Source organism: Salvelinus namaycush, chromosome 32 (assembly GCF_016432855.1).
Source record: "Salvelinus namaycush isolate Seneca chromosome 32, SaNama_1.0, whole genome shotgun sequence".
Taxonomy (NCBI): Eukaryota; Metazoa; Chordata; class Actinopteri; order Salmoniformes; family Salmonidae; genus Salvelinus; species Salvelinus namaycush.
The window spans coordinates 24,989,030-25,013,492 of record NC_052338.1 but is presented as its reverse complement, the minus strand read 5'-3'; the positions used below and the strand labels follow the sequence as shown (position 1 = coordinate 25,013,492).

Sequence of the window (24,463 nt, the reverse complement as noted above, 5' to 3'; positions counted from 1 at the left end):
TAATCGGACGTGAGCTCATCGATGTCTCTGTGAAAATCAAAAAAGCAGATCAGCTACTTTTGCCTGTCAGACATAGCACCGAATGCATCGATCCCCGAGAGTACATTCACGTCGCTTAGCTAGCTAGCTACTAACAATATAGTTCCATGCTCTGAAAAGGGCAAATTTAGTTATGTTGGGCAATCATGGCATCCAACCTGTCACTCTGATTTTCCACAACACGAAAAACTGTTTTCTTCACCTTCCTTCAAACTTGTTAAAACAGCTCTCTCTCCATGACGTAAGCTATAAACTATCTAGCTAGCTAGCTAACAGCTAGTTAGTGTTGTCTTTTTAGTTGTGTCAAATAATAACTATGCCAAACTATCAGCAAACTACCGGTAGCTAACTTGCACTTGTAACCATTGCATGCCATTTCTTCTGGGCTGATCTGTAGTGTGATATTTTCCCAACGTTTTTTCATGCAATTAGCTATCTTCTGTGTTATAAAGAACCAGGCCCTGGAGCTGTCCTGGGGTCATGATGCCCGTGTGTTTCTCAGCTGGACCAGAAGCAGAAGCCCTGCCAACCAGGAGGACCATAAAGTAGCGCTGAGCAGGCAACTGGGAGAGAAGCTTGGACTCAGAGATGGAGAGCAGGTAATCATGTCCCATTCACTAATTCTCTTCTTGCCCATTCCCCAAACTCATCATGCCTTGATAACCCCACTTTTCCTGATTACTAACTCATGTTGGATGGTTTCAGGGCTTCTTGCGGTCGTGCCAGCAAGTCCTGTCTGTACAGCAGGTGTTTGTGGAGCCACTCTCCTCTGACGACTGGGAAATCCTGGTGAGAACCTATAGAGAGGTCTTTGTACAGTATTGTGCAATAGGCAAGCTCACCCATCAGAAACATTTAGTACCGTATGGTTTTAGTATAGCCTGGGAGTGTTGCTTGTGGGTTTCTTCTTCATTCAACTCTTTTGTCGTTGTCATGCAACAGACAGCTATCCAGGCTATTTTTGATCCTTTCCTGTCAAAGCAAATTCAACATTGAAGAGCAACTGTCAATATGGTTTGTAAATGTACAGTCTGGGATGGGTAAATATTTAACCATGTCTTGTCCTCAGGAGCTCCACAGTGCAGCGCTGGAGCAGCAGCTCCTGGATCAGATTAGAGTGGTGTTTCCTGATGCAGTGTTTCCTGTGTGGGTGGACCAGAGAACAGTCATCTACATCAGAATCGGTCAGCACTGATTTTCACTTTCTACATTTTCTCAACATCTAACAGCTATGAACTCACCAGCTCCTATGTTATGACCAAAGAAACAGTTGATCAGAGGAGGCTGGTTGGAGGAGCTATAGGAGGACGACAAGCTCATTGTAATTTCTGGAATGTAATTTCTGGAACGGTATCAAACATATGGAAACCACATGTTTGACTCCATTCCATTTACTCCATTCCAGCCATTACAATGAGCCCGTCCTCCTATAGCTCCTCCCACCAGCCTCATCTGCAGTTGATGTCATACTATCGATCATACTCTTCTTCTGCAGCTTCACTCACCCCAACTGTACCGTACGGTCGATTAGAGCAGTTCACAGAGCTACACATCTCTCCTAAAATTCGTGCTGGAAGTGAGGACCTCTCCTTCGCTCCTTTTGGATCATCCTTATCCAATCAGAACCAGCCCCTCCACAGGCAGCCAAACTTTGACCTCTCACCCTCCTCCAGGTCCTCTCAGGAGTTCAGCGTTCAGGAGACTGGACTTCCTGTAGAACAATGTCCTAACGCTGCTGCCCTCCAGAGCCCCCAGCAGTGGGGCGGGATAGCAGACGTAAAGAGCCTGGTCAGGTACATGCTAACAGGGAACTTTGACCCTGTGAGAGAGACTCCCCCCATCCCCACCATCCCTGCCCTCCTCAGTGACTCAGTCTTCAGAGTGTGCAGAGCACCGCCCGTGTCTCCTGGCCCTCTGAGTGCCACCCATGGGGTTGTCCACATCCTGCCCTGGGGCCAGCAGATGGGAGGTAATATCAATGGAGGCCAGCCAGCTGTGACGTACGGCCTACTGTCCAAGGTGCTCTCTCCCAAGGAGGTGAGAGAGAGGGCTAAGCAGGCCATGGAAAAGAAGAAGAGTGGCGGTGCTGGTGGTGCTCCCCAGCCCGGTGGTGCTGGTGGTGCTCCCCAGCCCGGTGGTGCTGGTGGTGCTCCCCAGCCCGGTGGTGCTGGTGGGGCAGGAGACAGGGAGGAAAAAGAGGATGCCACTGTAGTCAAGGTGGTGTGTCACCTTACAGAGGGGCTGAAAGGGACGCAGGGACCATCTAGAGAGGGAGAGCTCCACAGTGGAAGGGTTTGGGTGAGTACATGTACTTAAGCCATGGTCTAAACTCAAGTTAGGCATGATGTAGACCTAATCAAATGACCCATTCTCAATCGTTCTACCCATGGTTTACAGGTTTGTCAGCCCTAACGTATTCATATTGAGGCTCATATGTATCCATGCCTCATACGGTTGTTTTTCTCAGATCCCACAATCCCTGGAAACTAGTCTTCATATCAACCCACACTCATCAGTGAGAATCAAGCCAATCAAGTCAACTCCTAAAGTAGCCACCAGTATCCACCTGCAGCCTTTACAACCACTGGTGAGTAACATTTATTTTTACATCGTGTTATATCTCCAGAGCTTTGACATATTGGTACATTTGGTATACGCAATTCTATGGATTCTACTGTTCTATTCAGCCTAATCTTGTACTTTCCGTGTTGCTGTTTGACCCCTGCCCTGATGTCCTCCTAGCCTGCAGCAGAGAGTGAGGTGGAGATTCAGACTGCCTTCCTGGGTTGGCTGCACACCCAGAGCCACGAACCACTAGCCTGTCTGGCCGGCCGCTCCAACACCATCCTCCTACCTGCCACTGAAGGTACACATAGGATGCATCACAAATGGCACCCTGTCCCCTTTATAGTGCACTATAAAAATAAAATCCAAGTTTATTGGTCATGTACACACTTTAGCAGATGTTATAGCGGCTGCAGTGAAATGTTTGTGTTACTAGCTTCTAACTGTGCAGTAAAATGTCAAACAAATACAGTGCTTTCAGAAAGTATTCACACCCCTTGACCTTTTTCACATTTTGTAGTGTTATAGTCTGAATTTAAGTGGTTTCATTTAGATTATGTGTCACTGACCTTCACACAATACCCCATAATGTCAAAGTAGAATTTTGTTTGTAGAACTTTTTTGAAATTAATTCCAAATGAAAAGCTGAAATATTTTGTCAGTAAGTATTCAACCCCTTTGTTATGGAAAGCCTAAATAAAGCAGTAAAAATTAGCTTAAGTCAAATAATAAGTTGCATGGTCTCATTCTGTGTTCAATAATAGTGGTTAACATTATTTTTGAATGACTGCCTCATCTCTATACCCCACACATACAATTATCTGTAAGGTCCATCAATCGAGTAGTGAATTTCAAGCACCGATTCAACCGCAAAGACCATGGAGGTTTTTCAATGCTTCGCAAAGAAGGGCACCGCTTGGTAGATGGGTAAAAATAAAAAAAGCAGATGCTGCATATCACTTTGAGCATGGTGAAGTAATTAATTAGACTTTGGATAGTGTGTCACTACAAAGATACAGGCGTCCTTCCTAACTCAGTTGCCGGAGAGGAAGGAAACTGCTCAGGGATTTCTCCATGAGGCCAATGGTGATTTTAAAATGTTTACACAGTTTAATGGTTGTGATATGAGAGCTGAGGATGAATCAACAACATTGTAATTACTCCATAGTACTAACCTAAATGACAGAGTGAAAAAAAGGAAGCCTGTACAGAATAAAAAATCATCCAAAACATGCATCCTGTTCGCAACAAGGCACTTAAGTAATACTGCAAAAAATGTGAGAAATCAATGTACTTTTTTTCCTGAATACAAAGCGATATGTTCATGGAAAATCCAACACATCACTGAGTACCTCTCTTCATATTTTCAAACATGGTGGTGGCATGTTATGGGTATGCTTGTCATCGGCAAGGACTAGGGAGTTTTTTTTAGGATAAAAGAAACGGAATACAGTTATAAGCACAGGCAAAATCCTAGAGGAAAACCTGGTTCAGTCTGCTTTTCAACAGACGCTGGGAGGCAAATTCACCTTTCAGCAAGACAATAACCTAAAACACAAGGCCAAATCTACACTGGAGTTGCTTACCACGGTGACATTGAATGTTCCTGAGTGGCCCAGTTACAGTTTTTGCATAAATCAGCTTGAAAATCTATGGCAATACTTAAAAATGTCTGTCTAGAAATGATCAACAATCAACTTGACAGAGCTTTAAATTTTTCTTTAAGAATAATGTGCAAAGATCTTAGAGACTTACCCAGAAAGACTCACAGCTGTAATAGCTGTGAAAATACCTTCTATAAAGTATTGACCCCGGGGTGTGAATACTTATGTATATGAGATTTCTTTATTTCATTATCAATACATTTGCAAACATTTCTAAAAACATGTTTTCACGTTGTCATTGTGTAGATGGGTGAGAAACAAATCTATATCCATTTTTAATTCAGGCTGGAACACAACAATGTGGAATAAGTCAATGGGTATGAATACTGTCTGAAGGCACTATACACAAATAATAAAAAACAAGAAATCAAGAAGTGTCAGTTCTTCAATCTCACCCAAAGTGTATGGAGTGCATTGTAAATGTAATACAATCTTGATTTTCTCACTTCAGGCAAGGTGGAGTTTGCTCTGACTGTGTTGAAGTCAGAACCTGAGACGGAGAGTAAAGCGCCTGACCAGTTGTTTCTGTTGTCTCCATGTGTGATACAGAAAACAGACATACAGGTACTAGTGACAAGCTTTGCTAACTCAGACTTCATACACTGAGTGTACAAAACATTAAGAATACCTTCCTAATATTGAGTCACCCCCCTTCTCATGATGTCTAGGTTGTCAGGGAACCTGTAACCGTGCCTACAATGAAAGCCATGGGTGAGACACCTAATCAAGATCTACCCTCTCTCAGCAGTCTTGGGTAAACCACCAGATTCCTTACAGAACACACTGTAACCTGTTGAAGTGATAGCTGTGTGAACCAAATGCATATTCTTATACTAAACATCTCACAAACTGTATAGAATTAATATATTTGGTTGATTGTTGATTAATGGTAGCTGTTTTTATATTGGTTGAGTTCCAGGCCGACTACATTGCAGACGTGGCACACAACCATTGGTTGATGCAATGCAACATCATCCACTGCGCAGTCGGGCAACAGACTGCCATATCAAATGATTTGCTTAGTTGACATGTTAATCCCCTATCCAGGCATTATGCGATTTGGCATGCATCTGCAACGTAGTCAGCCTGGAACGCGGCCAAAGTGTGTCACTGCCCTGCCTCTGCCATGATGTGACCTGTGTTCTCCTCTTGTGCTGTCCCCAGTGGTGTGGAGGAGCTGAGCAGGACTGGGTTTGACTTCCTCTCCCACAGCCTGATGGGACGGCCTCTCTCTTGGGAGCTGGTGTCCACCGGCCGGGGCCTCCGGGGCGGAGCCCTGCTCATCACAGGGGCCAAGGTAACCTCTGACCTCATCAGGTCATCCTGTCAATCTTTCCCAGAAATCAGCAGGACTGATTCTGACATGATCTGAATGTCCGAGTCAGATCACATTGAGTTAAAACTGTTTTATCTTGATATTAAGGGCTAATATGTAGGTTAAAACGGATACCACTGCCAGCTGTAGTGACTCACTCAATCAGATTGTGGACTGTGAGCATTGGTGACTGTCCGGTGTTTTGTATTCCCTCACAGGGAAGTGGGAAGACAGCTCTCTCCAGAGCTCTGTGTAGGAAAACTATGGAGGACCTGGATGCTCATGTGGAGGTGGTTGACTGCAAAAAGCTGAAAGGTAAGAGTTGGACCTTTCACTTATTGTGTCCGTGGTGACTTGTTTATTTTTGACCATGATGATAGTGTTGTTGTATAATGTTCTGCAGGGAAGAGAGCAGAGACCGTGAGGCAGATATTGGAAGAGGTTTTTGAACAGGCGGTGTGGAGACAGCCCTCTGTGGTCCTGCTGGATGACCTGGATCATGTGACGGGGGCACCGACCTCACCGGAACATGAACACGGACCAGAGGCTCTGCTAAGGCTGCACATTGCCCAGAGTATGATACTACACAACTCTGTGTGTGTCCATATCCGCATACGCGTCTGTGTGTGTGTTTCTTGTTCATAGACATCTAATATCTGTATGTGTGTGTGTGTGTGTGTGTTGTGACCCCTCCCTGTGTGTGTTGTCCAGGTCTAAGGGACATGGTACATGACGTGGTGGTGCGCTCCAGCCTGGTGTCTCTGGTCATCAGCAGTCACAGTGAACATTCCCTCCACCCGTCACTCAGGGAGGTGCAGGGCTCCCACTTCCTCCAGGGCTTCATACACATCCAGCCTCCTGATCAGGTAACTGGGGTAGGGTCAAGTTGCCCCTCTGCGCTGATTTTGGATCAGTTTAGCATTTCTACCTCTAATGGCTCAGGTTAGCATCGGGGGAGAAGAAGCTAATCCTAGATCTGGGAACCACATCCATTTATCCAGCTTGACTTTGTGCTGGTTGCCAATGCTCTGAAATATCTATTTAGTCATACCAGCAAAGTAGCAAGAAGTAACTGAATTAATATTTATTGGACATGATAGTGTCTTTGTCGTTCATGGACATGATAGTGTCTTTGTCGTTCATGGACATGATAGTGTCTTTGTCGTTCATGGACATGATAGTGTCTTTGTCGTTCATGGACATGATAGTGTCTTTGTCGTTCATGGACATGATAGTGTCTTTGTCGTTCATGGACATGATAGTGTCTTTGTTGCTACATGGACATGATAGTGTCTTTGTTGTTCATGGACATGATAGTGTCTTTGTTGTTCATGGACATGATAGTGTCTTTGTTGTTCATGGACATGATAGTGTCTTTGTTGTTCATGGACATGATAGTGTCTTTGTTGTTCATGGACATGATAGTGTCTTTGTTGTTCATGGACATGATAGTGTCTTTGTTGCTACATGGACATGATAGTGTCTTTGTCGTTCATGGACATGCTAGTGTCTTTGTCGTTCATGGACATGATAGTGTCTTTGTCGTTCTTGGACATGATAGTGTCTTTGTCGTTCTTGGACATGATAGCGTCTTTGTTGCTACATGGACATGCTAGTGTCTTTGTCGTTCATGGACATGATAGGGTCTTTGTTGTTCATGGACATGATAGGGTCTTTGTTGTTCATGGACATGCTAGTGTCTTTGTTGTTCATGGACATGATAGTGTCTTTGTCGTTCATGGACATGATAGTGTCTTTGTCGTTCATGGACATGATAGTGTCTTTGTCGTTCATGGACATGATAGTGTCTTTGTCGTTCATGGACATGATAGTGTCTTTGTCGTTCATGGACATGATAGTGTCTTTGTCGTTCATGGACATGATAGTGTCTTTGTCGTTCATGGACATGATAGTGTCTTTGTCGTTCATGGACATGATAGTGTCTTTGTCGTTCATGGACATGATAGTGTCTTTGTCGTTCTTGGACATGATAGTGTCTTTGTCGTTCTTGGACATGATAGTGTCTTTGTCGTTCATGGACATGATAGTGTCTTTGTCGTTCATGGACATGATAGTGTCTTTGTCGTTCATGGACATGATAGTGTCTTTGTCGTTCATGGACATGATAGTGTCTTTGTCGTTCATGGACATGATAGTGTCTTTGTCGTTCATGGACATGATAGTGTCTTTGTCGTTCATGGACATGATAGTGTCTTTGTCGTTCATGGACATGATAGTGTCTTTGTCGTTCATGGACATGATAGTGTCTTTGTCGTTCATGGACATGATAGTGTCTTTGTCGTTCATGGACATGATAGTGTCTTTGTCGTTCATGGACATGATAGTGTCTTTGTCGTTCATGGACATGATAGTGTCTTTGTCGTTCTTGGACATGATAGTGTCTTTGTCGTTCTTGGACATGATAGTGTCTTTGTCGTTCTTGGACATGATAGTGTCTTTGTCGTTCTTGGACATGATAGTGTCTTTGTCGTTCATGGACATGATAGTGTCTTTGTCGTTCATGGACATGATAGTGTCTTTGTCGTTCATGGACATGATAGTGTCTTTGTCGTTCATGGACATGATAGTGTCTTTGTCGTTCATGGACATGATAGTGTCTTTGTCGTTCATGGACATGATAGTGTCTTTGTCGTTCATGGACATGATAGTGTCTTTGTCGTTCATGGACATGATAGTGTCTTTGTCGTTCATGGACATGATAGTGTCTTTGTCGTTCATGGACATGATAGTGTCTTTGTCGTTCATGGACATGATAGTGTCTTTGTCGTTCATGGACATGATAGTGTCTTTGTCGTTCATGGACATGATAGTGTCTTTGTCGTTCATGGACATGATAGTGTCTTTGTCGTTCATGGACATGATAGTGTCTTTGTCGTTCATGGACATGATAGTGTCTTTGTCGTTCATGGACATGATAGTGTCTTTGTCGTTCATGGACATGATAGTGTCTTTGTCGTTCATGGACATGATAGTGTCTTTGTCGTTCATGGACATGATAGTGTCTTTGTCGTTCATGGACATGATAGTGTCTTTGTCGTTCATGGACATGATAGTGTCTTTGTCGTTCATGGACATGATAGTGTCTTTGTCGTTCATGGACATGATAGTGTCTTTGTCGTTCATGGACATGATAGTGTCTTTGTCGTTCATGGACATGATAGTGTCTTTGTCGTTCATGGACATGATAGTGTCTTTGTCGTTCTTGGACATGATAGTGTCTTTGTCGTTCTTGGACATGATAGTGTCTTTGTCGTTCTTGGACATGATAGTGTCTTTGTCGTTCTTGGACATGATAGTGTCTTTGTCGTTCTTGGACATGATAGTGTCTTTGTCGTTCATGGACATGATAGTGTCTTTGTCGTTCATGGACATGATAGTGTCTTTGTCGTTCATGGACATGATAGTGTCTTTGTCGTTCATGGACATGATAGTGTCTTTGTCGTTCATGGACATGATAGCGTCTTTGTCGTTCATGGACATGATAGCGTCTTTGTCGTTCATGGACATGATAGCGTCTTTGTCGTTCATGGACATGATAGCGTCTTTGTCGTTCATGGACATGATAGCGTCTTTGTCGTTCATGGACATGATAGCGTCTTTGTCGTTCATGGACATGATAGCGTCTTTGTCGTTCATGGACATGATAGCGTCTTTGTCGTTCATGGACATGATAGCGTCTTTGTCGTTCTTGGACATGATAGCGTCTTTGTCGTTCTTGGACATGATAGCGTCTTTGTCGTTCATGGACATGATAGCGTCTTTGTCGTTCATGGACATGATAGCGTCTTTGTCGTTCATGGACATGATAGCGTCTTTGTCGTTCATGGACATGATAGCGTCTTTGTCGTTCATGGACATGATAGCGTCTTTGTCGTTCATGGACATGATAGCGTCTTTGTCGTTCATGGACATGATAGCGTCTTTGTCGTTCATGGACATGATAGCGTCTTTGTCGTTCATGGACATGATAGCGTCTTTGTCGTTCATGGACATGATAGCGTCTTTGTCGTTCATGGACATGATAGCGTCTTTGTCGTTCATGGACATGATAGCGTCTTTGTCGTTCATGGACATGATAGCGTCTTTGTCGTTCATGGACATGATAGCGTCTTTGTCGTTCATGGACATGATAGCGTCTTTGTCGTTCATGGACATGATAGCGTCTTTGTCGTTCTTGGACATGATAGCGTCTTTGTCGTTCTTGGACATGATAGCGTCTTTGTCGTTCTTGGACATGATAGCGTCTTTGTCGTTCATGGACATGATAGCGTCTTTGTCGTTCATGGACATGATAGCGTCTTTGTCGTTCATGGACATGATAGCGTCTTTGTCGTTCATGGACATGATAGCGTCTTTGTCGTTCATGGACATGATAGCGTCTTTGTCGTTCATGGACATGATAGCGTCTTTGTCGTTCATGGACATGATAGCGTCTTTGTCGTTCATGGACATGATAGCGTCTTTGTCGTTCATGGACATGATAGCGTCTTTGTCGTTCATGGACATGATAGCGTCTTTGTCGTTCATGGACATGATAGCGTCTTTGTCGTTCTTGGACATGATAGCGTCTTTGTCGTTCTTGGACATGATAGCGTCTTTGTCGTTCTTGGACATGATAGCGTCTTTGTCGTTCATGGACATGATAGCGTCTTTGTCGTTCATGGACATGATAGCGTCTTTGTCGTTCATGGACATGATAGCGTCTTTGTCGCTACATGGACATGATAGCGTCTTTGTCGCTACATGGACATGATAGCGTCTTTGTCGCTACATGGACATGATAGCGTCTTTGTCGCTACATGGACATGATAGCGTCTTTGTCGCTACATGGACATGATAGCGTCTTTGTCGCTACATGGACATGATAGCGTCTTTGTCGCTACATGGACATGATAGCGTCTTTGTCGCTACATGGACATGATAGCGTCTTTGTCGCTACATGGACATGATAGCGTCTTTGTCGCTACATGGACATGATAGCGTCTTTGTCGCTACATGGACATGATAGCGTCTTTGTCGCTACATGGACATGATAGCGTCTTTGTCGCTACATGGACATGATAGCGTCTTTGTCGCTACATGGACATGATAGCGTCTTTGTCGCTACATGGACATGATAGCGTCTTTGTCGCTACATGGACATGATAGCGTCTTTGTCGCTACATGGACATGATAGCGTCTTTGTCGCTACATGGACATGATAGCGTCTTTGTCGCTACATGGACATGATAGCGTCTTTGTCGCTACATGGACATGATAGCGTCTTTGTCGCTACATGGACATGATAGCGTCTTTGTCGCTACATGGACATGATAGCGTCTTTGTCGCTACATGGACATGATAGCGTCTTTGTCGCTACATGGACATGATAGCGTCTTTGTCGCTACATGGACATGATAGCGTCTTTGTCGCTACATGGACATGATAGCGTCTTTGTCGCTACATGGACATGATAGCGTCTTTGTCGCTACATGGACATGATAGCGTCTTTGTCGCTACATGGACATGATAGCGTCTTTGTCGCTACATGGACATGATAGCGTCTTTGTCGCTACATGGACATGATAGCGTCTTTGTCGCTACATGGACATGATAGCGTCTTTGTCGCTACATGGACATGATAGCGTCTTTGTCGCTACATGGACATGATAGCGTCTTTGTCGCTACATGGACATGATAGCGTCTTTGTCGCTACATGGACATGATAGCGTCTTTGTCGCTACATGGACATGATAGCGTCTTTGTCGCTACATGGACATGATAGCGTCTTTGTCGCTACATGGACATGATAGCGTCTTTGTCGCTACATGGACATGATAGCGTCTTTGTCGCTACATGGACATGATAGCGTCTTTGTCGCTACATGGACATGATAGCGTCTTTGTCGCTACATGGACATGATAGCGTCTTTGTCGCTACATGGACATGATAGCGTCTTTGTCGCTACATGGACATGATAGCGTCTTTGTCGCTACATGGACATGATAGCGTCTTTGTCGCTACATGGACATGATAGCGTCTTTGTCGCTACATGGACATGATAGCGTCTTTGTCGCTACATGGACATGATAGCGTCTTTGTCGCTACATGGACATGATAGCGTCTTTGTCGCTACATGGACATGATAGCGTCTTTGTCGCTACATGGACATGATAGCGTCTTTGTCGCTACATGGACATGATAGCGTCTTTGTCGCTACATGGACATGATAGCGTCTTTGTCGCTACATGGACATGATAGCGTCTTTGTCGCTACATGGACATGATAGCGTCTTTGTCGCTACATGGACATGATAGCGTCTTTGTCGCTACATGGACATGATAGCGTCTTTGTCGCTACATGGACATGATAGCGTCTTTGTCGCTACATGGACATGATAGCGTCTTTGTCGCTACATGGACATGATAGCGTCTTTGTCGCTACATGGACATGATAGCGTCTTTGTCGCTACATGGACATGATAGCGTCTTTGTCGCTACATGGACATGATAGCGTCTTTGTCGCTACATGGACATGATAGCGTCTTTGTCGCTACATGGACATGATAGCGTCTTTGTCGCTACATGGACATGATAGCGTCTTTGTCGCTACATGGACATGATAGCGTCTTTGTCGCTACATGGACATGATAGCGTCTTTGTCGCTACATGGACATGATAGCGTCTTTGTCGCTACATGGACATGATAGCGTCTTTGTCGCTACATGGACATGATAGCGTCTTTGTCGCTACATGGACATGATAGCGTCTTTGTCGCTACATGGACATGATAGCGTCTTTGTCGCTACATGGACATGATAGCGTCTTTGTCGCTACATGGACATGATAGCGTCTTTGTCGCTACATGGACATGATAGCGTCTTTGTCGCTACATGGACATGATAGCGTCTTTGTCGCTACATGGACATGATAGCGTCTTTGTCGCTACATGGACATGATAGCGTCTTTGTCGCTACATGGACATGATAGCGTCTTTGTCGCTACATGGACATGATAGCGTCTTTGTCGCTACATGGACATGATAGCGTCTTTGTCGCTACATGGACATGATAGCGTCTTTGTCGCTACATGGACATGATAGCGTCTTTGTCGCTACATGGACATGATAGCGTCTTTGTCGCTACATGGACATGATAGCGTCTTTGTCGCTACATGGACATGATAGCGTCTTTGTCGCTACATGGACATGATAGCGTCTTTGTCGCTACATGGACATGATAGCGTCTTTGTCGCTACATGGACATGATAGCGTCTTTGTCGCTACATGGACATGATAGCGTCTTTGTCGCTACATGGACATGATAGCGTCTTTGTCGCTACATGGACATGATAGCGTCTTTGTCGCTACATGGACATGATAGCGTCTTTGTCGCTACATGGACATGATAGCGTCTTTGTCGCTACATGGACATGATAGCGTCTTTGTCGCTACATGGACATGATAGCGTCTTTGTCGCTACATGGACATGATAGCGTCTTTGTCGCTACATGGACATGATAGCGTCTTTGTCGCTACATGGACATGATAGCGTCTTTGTCGCTACATGGACATGATAGCGTCTTTGTCGCTACATGGACATGATAGCGTCTTTGTCGCTACATGGACATGATAGCGTCTTTGTCGCTACATGGACATGATAGCGTCTTTGTCGCTACATGGACATGATAGCGTCTTTGTCGCTACATGGACATGATAGCGTCTTTGTCGCTACATGGACATGATAGCGTCTTTGTCGCTACATGGACATGATAGCGTCTTTGTCGCTACATGGACATGATAGCGTCTTTGTCGCTACATGGACATGATAGCGTCTTTGTCGCTACATGGACATGATAGCGTCTTTGTCGCTACATGGACATGATAGCGTCTTTGTCGCTACATGGACATGATAGCGTCTTTGTCGCTACATGGACATGATAGCGTCTTTGTCGCTACATGGACATGATAGCGTCTTTGTCGCTACATGGACATGATAGCGTCTTTGTCGCTACATGGACATGATAGCGTCTTTGTCGCTACATGGACATGATAGCGTCTTTGTCGCTACATGGACATGATAGCGTCTTTGTCGCTACATGGACATGATAGCGTCTTTGTCGCTACATGGACATGATAGCGTCTTTGTCGCTACATGGACATGATAGCGTCTTTGTCGCTACATGGACATGATAGCGTCTTTGTCGTTCATGGACATGATAGCGTCTTTGTCGTTCATGGACATGATAGCGTCTTTGTTGCTACATGGACATGATAGTGTCTTTGTTGCTACATGGACATGATAGTGTCTTTGTTGCTACATGGACATGATAGTGTCTTTGTTGCTACATGGACATGATAGTGTCTTTGTTGCTACATGGACATGATAGTGTCTTTGTTGCTACATGGACATGATAGTGTCTTTGTCATTCATGGACATGATAGTATCTTTGTTGCTACATGGACATGATAGTGTCTTTGTTGCTACATGGACATGATAGTGTCTTTGTCGTTCTTGGACATGATAGTGTCTTTGTCATTCATGGACATGATAGTGTCTTTGTCATTCATGGACATGATAGTGTCTTTGTCATTCATGGACATGATAGTGTCTTTGTCGTTCATGGACATGATAGTGTCTTTGTCGTTCATGGACATGATAGTGTCTTTGTTGTTCATGGACATGATAGTGTCTTTGTCGTTCATGGACATGATAGTATCTTTGTTGCTACATGGACATGATAGTGTCTTTGTCGTTCTTGGACATGATAGTGTCTTTGTCATTCATGGACATGATAGTGTCTTTGTCATTCATGGACATGATAGTGTCTTTGTCATTCATGGACATGATAGTGTCTTTGTCGTTCATGGACATGATAGTGTCTTTGTTGTTCATGGACATGATAGTGTCTTTGTTGTTCATGGACATGATAGTGTCTTTGTTACTACATGTAGCTTTTTTTCTAATAATGTGTATTACATAGTTGTGTCTCGCTTTGACTGTCGAGTAATTTGTACAAAGGTCATCTTCACATTTGTGATAATAATTATGCCAGACAGTTAATGTGGACCATCTGTAAACAGTTAATGTGGACCATCTGTAAGCGTAGCATTTTTGATATTTTCTGGAAAAGGACCCATAAGTAATCATTTCACTGTTAGTCTACACCTGATGTTTACGAAGAATGTGACAAGTAAAATTTTATTAGATTTGATATGTATTGTGACTGTGTTGTCTGTCAGGCCCAGAGAGGAGAGATCCTGCGCTGTCTGATCCTCAGTAAGACTGCTGTATCCAAAGAGACCCTACACACGCTTGACCTGGGGATTGTTGCCAAGGAAACAGAGGGCTACCTGCCCCGTGACCTGGCCCTGCTGCTAGAGAGGGCCATCCATGCCAACGCCCTACACAGGGCACGCAGCACCCAGGGTTAGTACCCTATCTATCCCACTCCCTACACATGGGATGCCCCAGGGCAGTGATTGGGGACATTGCCCTGTGTAGGGTGCTGTCTTTCGGATGGGACGTTAAACGGGTGTCCTGACTCTGAGGTCATTAAAGATCCCATGGCACTTGTTGTAAGAGTAGGGGTGTCAACCCTGGTGTCCATGCAATGACTACAGTAATAGAGTACTGTACTTGGTTGTCCATTGAAATGAGAATCAGTTCTTATGCTGTCTTTATTGTAACGTCGTATACTCTGTCTGTGTCTTCTCCTCGTTCCAGGAATGTGTCTGTCGTGGAGGGATTTTGTGCAGGCTCTGAAGGGCTTCACCCCTCCCACCCTGTGGGGGGCTCAGCTGCAGAGCCCCAGTGGTGCAGGCCTTGAGAGGGTAGGGGGGCTGCATCAAGTACGCCAGTTACTCATGGACACCATCCTGCTACCGGCCAAGGTGAATCTCACTAGCCTGGTCCCAGATCTGTGTATGTTGTCTTGCTAACTCCTATAGTGAGCGTGACTATGATCTGGGATCAGGTCAGTACAAATCTCACAGGAAGACCAGGTTGTTATTGTACCAGAAAATAGTTTCTCAATGACTTACCCAGGTTATACAGTAAACAGGACAGGTTGGATGAATACATTAATTGGTGCTGCTGTAGAACTTTGTCTCAGTTTTGGTGGAGCTGTTCGCCTATAGAATTTGATATGAGGTACTTGGTGTGTTATTGGATAGTCACCCATCTCCCACTCATGTCAGTCTCTGTATGTTCCAGTATCCGGTGCTCTTCTCCAGCCTTCCCATCCGGCAGCGCTCAGGACTTCTGCTGTACGGCGCTCCAGGCACTGGGAAAACCCTGCTGGCTGGTGCCGTGGCCAAGGAGAGTGGGATGAACTTCATCAGTATCAAGGTGGGTTTGAAATGTACCAGGACCTGTCTCAAATCGCACCCTATTGCTTATATAGTGCACTACTTTTGACCAGGGACCATAGGGTAGTAGTGCACTATGTAGGGAATAGGGTGCCATTTGTGTTCGCAGCCCCAGTATCGGTGACTAGATATATGAATGCTTAAAGGCCGGGTTTCTGTATAGCACTTTGAGAGATCTGCTGATATAAAAAGGGCTTCAGAAATACATTTGATTGATTGAAATACGTTCTAATACAAGAATACATGGTAAGCGTTGTTACATGGTCTCATTGAGTCGCATATGAGTGTGTTTTTTTAACTGTTTTCAGGGTCCCGAACTCCTCAGCAAGTACATTGGAGCCAGTGAGCAGGCTATCAGAGACGTCTTCCAGAGGTGTGTGCACTTTGCTACACAATACTGTAACCATAGCTACAAACTGTGCTGGTGTAGTGTTAACCTATACTTCCCTGTGTTTCTGTTCCCCTGCAGAGCCCAGGCTGCTAAGCCCTGCATCCTGTTCTTTGATGAGTTTGACTCCTTGGCACCCAGGAGGGGTCACGACAACACCGGGGTCACTGACCGGGTGGTCAACCAGCTACTGACCCAGCTGGATGGGGTGGAGGGACTACAGGGTACGGAGAGAGGGCGGCGGCATCTAGAACAGACACTGCTGTCATATGTTTAACATACATTTCATTAGGCTTTGCTTAGTCGGTTTGATTTAGTTTTATGATATACTTTCACTTTTTATATATTTAGACAAATTAACAGGGCACGCAGCACCCAGGTTTAGTACCCTATCTATCCCACTCCCTACACAGGGCACGCAGCACCCTATCTATCCCAGTCCCTACACAGGGCACGCAGCACCCTATCTATCCCAGTCCCTACACAGGGCACGCAGCACCCTATCTATCCCAGTCCCTACACAGGGCACGCAGCACCCTATCTATCCCAGTCCCTACACAGGGCACGCAGCACCCTATCTATCCCACTCCCTACACAGGGCACGCAGCACCCTATCTATCCCAGTCCCTACACAGGGCACGCAGCACCCTATCTATCCCACTCTCTACACAGGGCACGCAGCACCCTATCTATCCCACTCCCTACACAGGGCACGCAGCACCCTATCTATCCCAGTCCCTACACAGGGAACGCAGCACCCTATCTATCCCAGTCCCTACACAGGGCACGCAGCACCCTATCTATCCCAGTCCCTACACAGGGCACGCAGCACCCTATCTATCCCAGTCCCTACACAGGGAACGCAGCACCCTATCTATCCCAGTCCCTACACAGGGGACGCAGCACCCAGGGTTATCACCCTATCTATCCCTACACAGGGGACGCAGCACCAAGGGTTAGCACTAGAGGTCGACCGATTAATCGTAATGGCCGATTTCAAATTTTCATAACAATCGGAAATCGGTATTTTAGGACGCCGATTTTGCCGTTATTTTTATTTTTTTATATATTTTTTTTAAGAACACATTCTTATTTTCAATGACGGCCTAGGAACGGTGGGTTAACTGCCTTGTTCAAGGGCAGAACGACAGATTTTTACCTTGTCAGCTCAGGGATTCAATCTTGCAACCTTACGGTTAACTAGTCCAACGCTCTAATCACCTGCCTGTTTCGCGAATGCAGTAAGAAGCCAAGGTAAGTTGCTAGCATTAAACTTATCTTATAAAAACAATCAATCAAACATAAATCACTAGTTATAACTACACATGGTTGATGATATCACTAGTTTATCTAGCGTGTCCTGCGTTGCATATAATCGATGCAGTGCGCATTCGCGAAAAAGGACTGTCGTTGCTCCAACGTGTACCTAACCATAAACATCAATGCCTTTCTTAAAATCAATACACAGAAGTATATATTTTTAAACCTGCATATTTAGCTAAAAGAAATCCAGGTTAGCAGGCAATATTAACCAGGTGAAATTGTGTCACTTCTCTTGACACTTCTCTTGCGTTCATTGCACGCAGAGTCAGGGTATATGCAACAGTTTGGGAATATTGAAGACTCATGTTAAAAGGAACCACCAGCTTTCAAGGAACTTAAACGTTAGCTTTCTTACATGGCACATATTGCACTTTTACTTTCTTCTCCAACACTTTGTTTTTGCATTATTTAAACCAAATTTCATTATTGTTTCATTATTTATTTGAGGCTAAATTGATTTTATTGATGTATTATATTAAGTTAAAATAAGTGTTCATTCAGTATTGTTGTAATTGTCATTATTACAAAAAATAAAAAAAATCTGCCGATTAATCGGTATCGGCTTTTTTGGTCCTCCAATAATCGGTATCGGCGTTGAAAAATCATAGTCGGTCGACCTCTAGTTAGCACCCTATGTATCCCAATCCCTACACAGGGAACGCAGCACCCTATCTATCCCACTCCCTACACAGGGCACGCAGCACCCAGGGTTAGTACCCTATCTATCTCAGTCCCTACACAGGACACAGCACCCAGGGTTAGTACCCTATCTATCTCAGTCCCTACACAGGACACAGCACCCAGGGTTAGTACCCTATCTATCCCAGTCCCTACACAGGACGCAGCACCCAGGGTTAGTACCCTATCTATCTCAGTCCCTACACAGGGCACGCAGCACCCAGGGTTAGTACCCTATCTATCTCAGTCCCTACACAGGACACAGCACCCAGGGTTAGTACCCTATCTATCCCACTCCCTACACTGGACGCAGCACCCTATCTATCTCAGTCCCTACACAGGGCACGCAGCACCCAGGGTTAGTACCCCATCTATCCCAGTCCCTACACAGGACGCAGCACCCAGGGTTAGTACCCTATCTATCCCAGTCCCTACACAGGGGACGCAGCACCCAGGGTTAGTACCCTATCTATCCCGGTCCCTACACAGGGGACGCAGCACCCAGGGTTAGCACCCTATCTATCCCAGTCCCTACACAGGACACACCACCCAGGGTTAGTACCCTATCTATCCCAGTCCCTACACAGGACGCAGCACCCAGGGTTAGTACCCTATCTATCTCAGTCCCTACACAGGGCACGCAGCACCCAGGGTTAGTACCCTATCTATCCCGGTCCCTACATAGGGTTAGTATCCTACTAGCTTTTGGCCCATTTCATTAGGCTTTGCTTAGTATGCTTGATTTAGTTTTATGATATACTTTAATTGTTTATATATTTAGACAAATTAACAACAGTACAGTCATTTTACCAGCACTATCATTTTAGTGAGTAATGTTCCTTTTGCTTAGCGGTTTGCATGTCTGTGTGTGTGTGTGTGTGCGTGTGCGCGTGTGCGCACTCGCGTCCAGGTGTGTATGTCCTGGCTGCCACTAGTCGTCCAGACCTGATAGACCCTGCCCTGCTGAGGCCTGGCCGCCTGGACAAGTCCCTCTACTGTCCCCCTCCTGACCAGGTCTGGACCACACTCAGTCCTATATAGTCTCTACTGTCCCCCTGCTGACCAGGTCTGGACCACACTCAGTCCTATATAGTCTCTACTGTCCCCCTGTTGACCAGGTCTGGACCACACTCAGTCCTATATAGTCTCTACTGTCCCCCTGTTGACCAGGTCTGGACCACACTCAGTCCTATATAGTCTCTACTGTCCCCCTCCTGACCAGGTCTGGACCACACTCAGTCCTATATAGTCTCTACTGTCCCCCTGTTGACCAGGTCTGGACCACACTCAGTCCTATATAGTCTCTACTGTCCCCCTGTTGACCAGGTCTGGACCACACTCAGTCCTATATAGTCTCTACTGTCCCCCTGCTGACCAGGTCTGGACCACACTCAGTCCTATATAGTCTCTACTGTCCCCCTGTTGACCAGGTCTGGACCACACTCAGTCCTATATAGTCTCTACTGTCCCCCTGTTGACCAGGTCTGGACCACACTCAGTCCTATATAGTCTCTACTGTCCCCCTCCTGACCAGGTCTGGACCACACTCAGTCCTATAAAGTCTCTACTGTCCCCCTGCTGACCAGGTCTGGACCACATTCAGTCCTATATAGTCTCTACTGTCCCCCTCCTGACCAGGTCTGGACCACACTCAGTCCTATATAGTCTCTACTGTCCCCCTGCTGACCAGGTCTGGACCACACTCAGTCCTATATAGTCTCTACTGTCCCCCTGCTGACCAGGTCTGGACCACACTCAGTCCTATATAGTCTCTACTGTCCCCCTGTTGACCAGGTCTGGACCACACTCAGTCCTATATAGTCTCTACTGTCCCCCTGCTGACCAGGTCTGGACCACACTCAGTCCTATATAGTCTCTACTGTCCCCCTGCTGACCAGGTCTGGACCACACTCAGTCCTATATAGGGCCAATGATAATGTTGGGAATAGCGTGTCATTTGGGACGCACCCTTTTGAGTGATTGTATGTTGTATATAACCCGATGGTCCCCCCCTCCCCCCCCCCTCCCCCCCCAGGAGGCGCGTGTAGAGATCCTGAGGGCTCTGAGCCACTCGGTTCCCCTGGCTGACGATGTGGACCTGGAGCAGATGGCCAGGGCCACAGACACGTTCACTGGCGCTGACCTGAAGGCCCTGCTGTACAACGCCCAGCTAGAGGCCATCCACAGCAGCCTGGGGCCCAGCCTGCTGCATGTGAGTCATTCTACCGCCAGGGGGCGCTGTGGGACTAATGGTAGAGATACACTACAGCTTTGTATGATATTCAGTCAGCTATTGGTTCTAATACCTTAGCTTCAGTAGAGAGGACTATAGGTTTAATAGTAGAGCTACATGGATTCATGTCATTAACAGGGTAATAGTTTTAATGAATGGTAGAGTTAAATGGATCTGTAAAAGTAACCAACAGAAAGATCTGCTGGGCTCACTGTGAAGGACCAATAATCTTTTGAGGTTTCTGGCAGTGGAGGCTGGTGGGAGGAGCTATAGGAGGATGTGCTCCTTGTAATGGCTGAATGGAGTCAAACATGGTATCCATATGTTTGATACCATTACATTTATTCCATCCCAGACATGACAATGAGCCCGTACTCCTATACATTTAATTTGAAACCTCTCTATCCCTCCAGGACCAGTAAACCTCTCCTCTCTATCCCTCTCCCCCTCCAGGACCAGTAAACCTCTCCTCTCTATCCCTCTCCCCCTCCAGGACCAGTAAACCTCTCCTCTCTATCCCTCTTTCCCTCCAGGACCAGTAAACCTCTCCTCTCTATCCCTCTCCCCCTCCAGGACCAGTAAACCTCTCCTCTCTATCCCTCTCTCCCTCCAGGACCAGTAAACCTCTCCTCTCTATCCCTCTCCCCCTCCAGGACAAGTAAACCTCTCCTCTCTATCCCTCTCTCCCTCCAGGACCAGTAAACCTCTCCTCTCTCTCCCTCCAGGACCAGTAAACCTCTCCTCTCTATCCCTCTCCCCCTCCAGGACCAGTAAACCTCTCCTCTCTCTCCCTCCAGGACAAGTAAACCTCTCCTCTCTATCCCTCTCCCCCTCCAGGACCAGTAAACCTCTCCTCTCTCTCCCTCCAGGACCAGTAAACCTCTCCTCTCTCTCCCTCCAGGACCAGTAAACCTCTCCTCTCTCTCCCTCCAGGACCAGTAAACCTCTCCTCTCTCTCCCTCTCCCCCTCCAGGACCAGTAAACCTCTCCTCTCTCTCCCTCCAGGACCAGTAAACCTCTCCTCTCTATCCCTCTCCCCCTCCAGGACAAGTAAACCTCTCCTCTCTCTCCCTCCAGGACCAGTAAACCTCTCCTCTCTATCCCTCTCCCCCTCCAGGACCAGTAAACCTCTCCTCTCTATCCCTCTAGGACCTGGGCTCGGGTTCGGACAGCGACATAAGCCTGTCCTCCATGATCTTTCTGAACCACAGCAGTGGGTCTGATGACTCGACTGGGGAAGGGGAGAGAGGGTGCGGGCTGGACCACTCCATGGTGCTGCTGGACCCCAGTGATGTCCCCCCTGAGGACCCCCGTGGTGTCCCCCCTGAGGACCCCCGTGGTAACATCTGGAGGCTGTACTTCGGCAGCTCCTTTGAGTCCGAGCTGGGCAACCCTTCCCCCTCAGGACTGGTGAGATGATGGGCTGCGTCCCAAACAGCACCTTGTTCTCTTATGTAGTGAACTACTGTACATTTAACCAGGGTCCTATGGGGCCATAAGGTACTAGTCAAAAATAGTGCATGATATTGGGAATAGGGTGCCATTTGGGACACAATATTATGATTGGACAATCAATCACATAGTGTCATGGAAAGGGAACTAGCGGGATGAGAATAATGTAATATGGAAAGAACCGTGTAGGGTAACACTTTGTTTTGGATAGTATAGATCCATAGATCTATATGGGACTATCTAAGCAACTGCTTGCTAACAATAAGGGTTAGGGTTATTGGATAGTTAGTTGAAATGTTGTTGACGGTTTGTAGATGTTCAATAACTATCTTCTTGGGACTATCCAAATAAAGTGTTACCCCTTATAGACCTACAAGTCATTAGCAACATTAGCTAATCTTTTGAAATGACATGCACTCCTTTATGTAGAGAGCTCTGTCTAAAGCTGTTTTGTTCTCACCCTCCCTTTGTCTGTCCCCCTAGAACTCCCAGGGTGTCTCTGGGCCCAACTCTAATGACCTGACCGGTGCGTCGGTCAGAGACCCTGGCTTCTCCCACCCCCCGGCCTATATGTCCTCTCTACAGGATGGCTACGAGGAGCTCAGCCATGAGCAGCTAGACCACCTCCGTCTGGAAATCAGCAACATCAAGAGCAACTACAGACGAGCTACTGTCAGTACTTTATCTAGAATAGTAACTCTGTTTATAAAGCACCTTTCATACATTACTCTCAAAGCACTAGTAACTGTAGGAGGTGTTTGTCTGTCTGTGCAGGAGGACAGTGTCCCGGTCCAGGGTGGCCCCACCAGGCCAGGTCTGCTCCTGTGTCAGGCCCACCTCACCTCAGCCCTGGATACCACCAGAGCCTCCCTCAGCAAGCAGGACTGGAGGAGGTACACAGACCTGTGAGTAGAACTGCAGTACATCTTTGCTTTCCATAAAAATGTCAATACTTTGATCAATTTCTCAGGAAATCAAAACACCAAATATATATGCATACCCACCAGCCACTGCGGCCCCTCATGATGAGTTCTGTGTTTTGTAGCCCCCACCCCCATCAAAGTTTCCCAACCCTGGTCTAAAGCGTTCTTCTTTCCAGCCTTGTTGTTTTCTGTCTCATCAGGTATGAGTCCTTTGGAGCTTCGGGAGAAGGAAAGTCTCAGAGCACAGTGACGTTCAAACCCGGCCAAAGAGTAACGCTCGCTTAATGACACGTGTATGTCTATCTGTTAATTTTGACCTGCAAATGTAATGGTAATTTAGCCATTTTTATTTAATGTATCTGCTACATAATATAAATATGATTGTACACTATTGTATGATACGGACATATTGATGATTAATGTTTCCAACTAAATTATCATGTAAAAAAACATGTAAAAATGTACAATGTATCACAAATTAAACAATTAGCATTATGATATTACTTCATATTTTTTACATTTCATTTATCATGTTTATTTTCTGATGTTACACCTACAGTACTGTATAATTGTGATATCACTAATGCAGAGGCACAGGTTTTCCAGCTAGGAACCAGCAGATCAGGGGTCCTCAATTTCGTTCAGCCGTGTGACACTTTTTTTTTCTTGAGCATCTGGGACATGGTTATAATTTGTACACTACAAAAAGACAGAATAAAACCCAAACAGATAAAGTGTTTGACAAATAAAAAATAAAATTCAAACCTTTGATTTACATTGGGATATGATCACATATGACTCTTTATACATGTCCAATGAAAATGACCCTGGGGGTCGCCTATTGGGGAACCCTGCACTAGATGGAGAAAACGATGCTACTCTAGATCCGCTTAGACCTTTGTGGTTTTCGCCATCCGATCAAGATTGGTCAGGTCTACACAATAGCCCCATTTATACCTTGTGCTAACGTGTCCTGATCATCAATCAAATGTATTTATAAAGCCCTTTTTACATCAGCAGATGTCAAAGTGCTAATACAGAAACCCAGCCAAAAACCTCAGAGAAAGCAACACTGTGGCCCTGTCCGACGATACCCCCAGACAGGACCAACCAGGCAGGATATACAGTACATTTGGAAAGTATTCAGACCAGTTGACTCTTTCCACGTTTTGTTACATTAAAGCCTTATTCTAAAATGTTCATCTACACAATGAAAACAGATTTAGATTTTTTTTGCAAATGTATTAAATAAAAATATTAAATACCTTATTCAGACCCTTTGCTATGAGACTAGAAATTGAGCTCAGGTGCATCCTGTTTCCATTGATCGTCCTTGAGATGTTTCTACAACTTGACTGGAGTCCACCTGTGGTAAATTAAATTGATTGGACATGATTTGGAAAGGCACACACACACCTGTCTATATAAGGTTCCACAGTTAACAGAGCAAAAACCAAGCCATGAGATCGAAGGAATTGTCCGTAGAGCTCCGAGACAGGATTATGTCAAGGCACA

The 24,463-nt window shown here is 45.5% G+C and overlaps 1 protein-coding gene across 2 annotated transcripts; it reads left to right on the top strand.

The window, feature by feature from the left end:
* The first annotated feature begins 84 nt into the window (after positions 1-84).
* Positions 85-23,725, top strand: pex1 (peroxisomal biogenesis factor 1). Of its 2 annotated transcripts, none has more exons than XM_038971849.1 (24): positions 85-280; positions 492-638; positions 745-828; positions 1,109-1,223; positions 1,535-2,337; positions 2,507-2,626; positions 2,782-2,905; positions 4,720-4,832; positions 4,937-5,022; positions 5,433-5,565; positions 5,802-5,898; positions 5,987-6,157; positions 6,295-6,449; positions 14,824-15,010; positions 15,308-15,474; positions 15,797-15,931; positions 16,260-16,324; positions 16,421-16,563; positions 19,251-19,354; positions 20,376-20,552; positions 21,723-21,983; positions 22,509-22,697; positions 22,800-22,930; positions 23,149-23,725. In XM_038971849.1, exons 1-24 carry the CDS (start codon positions 173-175, stop codon positions 23,231-23,233), a joined length of 3,900 nt encoding a protein of 1,299 aa, XP_038827777.1. In that variant the 5' UTR covers positions 85-172; the 3' UTR covers positions 23,234-23,725. The 2 variants fall into 2 exon arrangements, with proteins under 2 accessions (XP_038827777.1, XP_038827778.1); XM_038971850.1 differs by having other exon boundaries at positions 204-280; positions 542-638.
* Positions 23,726-24,463: the final 738 nt, after the last annotated feature.

Bases quoted from the DNA above. Each gene is read 5' to 3' on its own strand.
- pex1 (XM_038971849.1), top strand. From the start codon at position 173: ATGTTGGGCAATCATGGCATCCAACCTGTCACTCTGATTTTCCACAAC. The intron at 15,475-15,796 runs GTGAATCTCACT...TGTATGTTCCAG, and splicing joins CCATCCTGCTACCGGCCAAG to TATCCGGTGCTCTTCTCCAG. The intron at 22,698-22,799 runs GTCAGTACTTTA...CTGTCTGTGCAG, and splicing joins GCAACTACAGACGAGCTACT to GAGGACAGTGTCCCGGTCCA.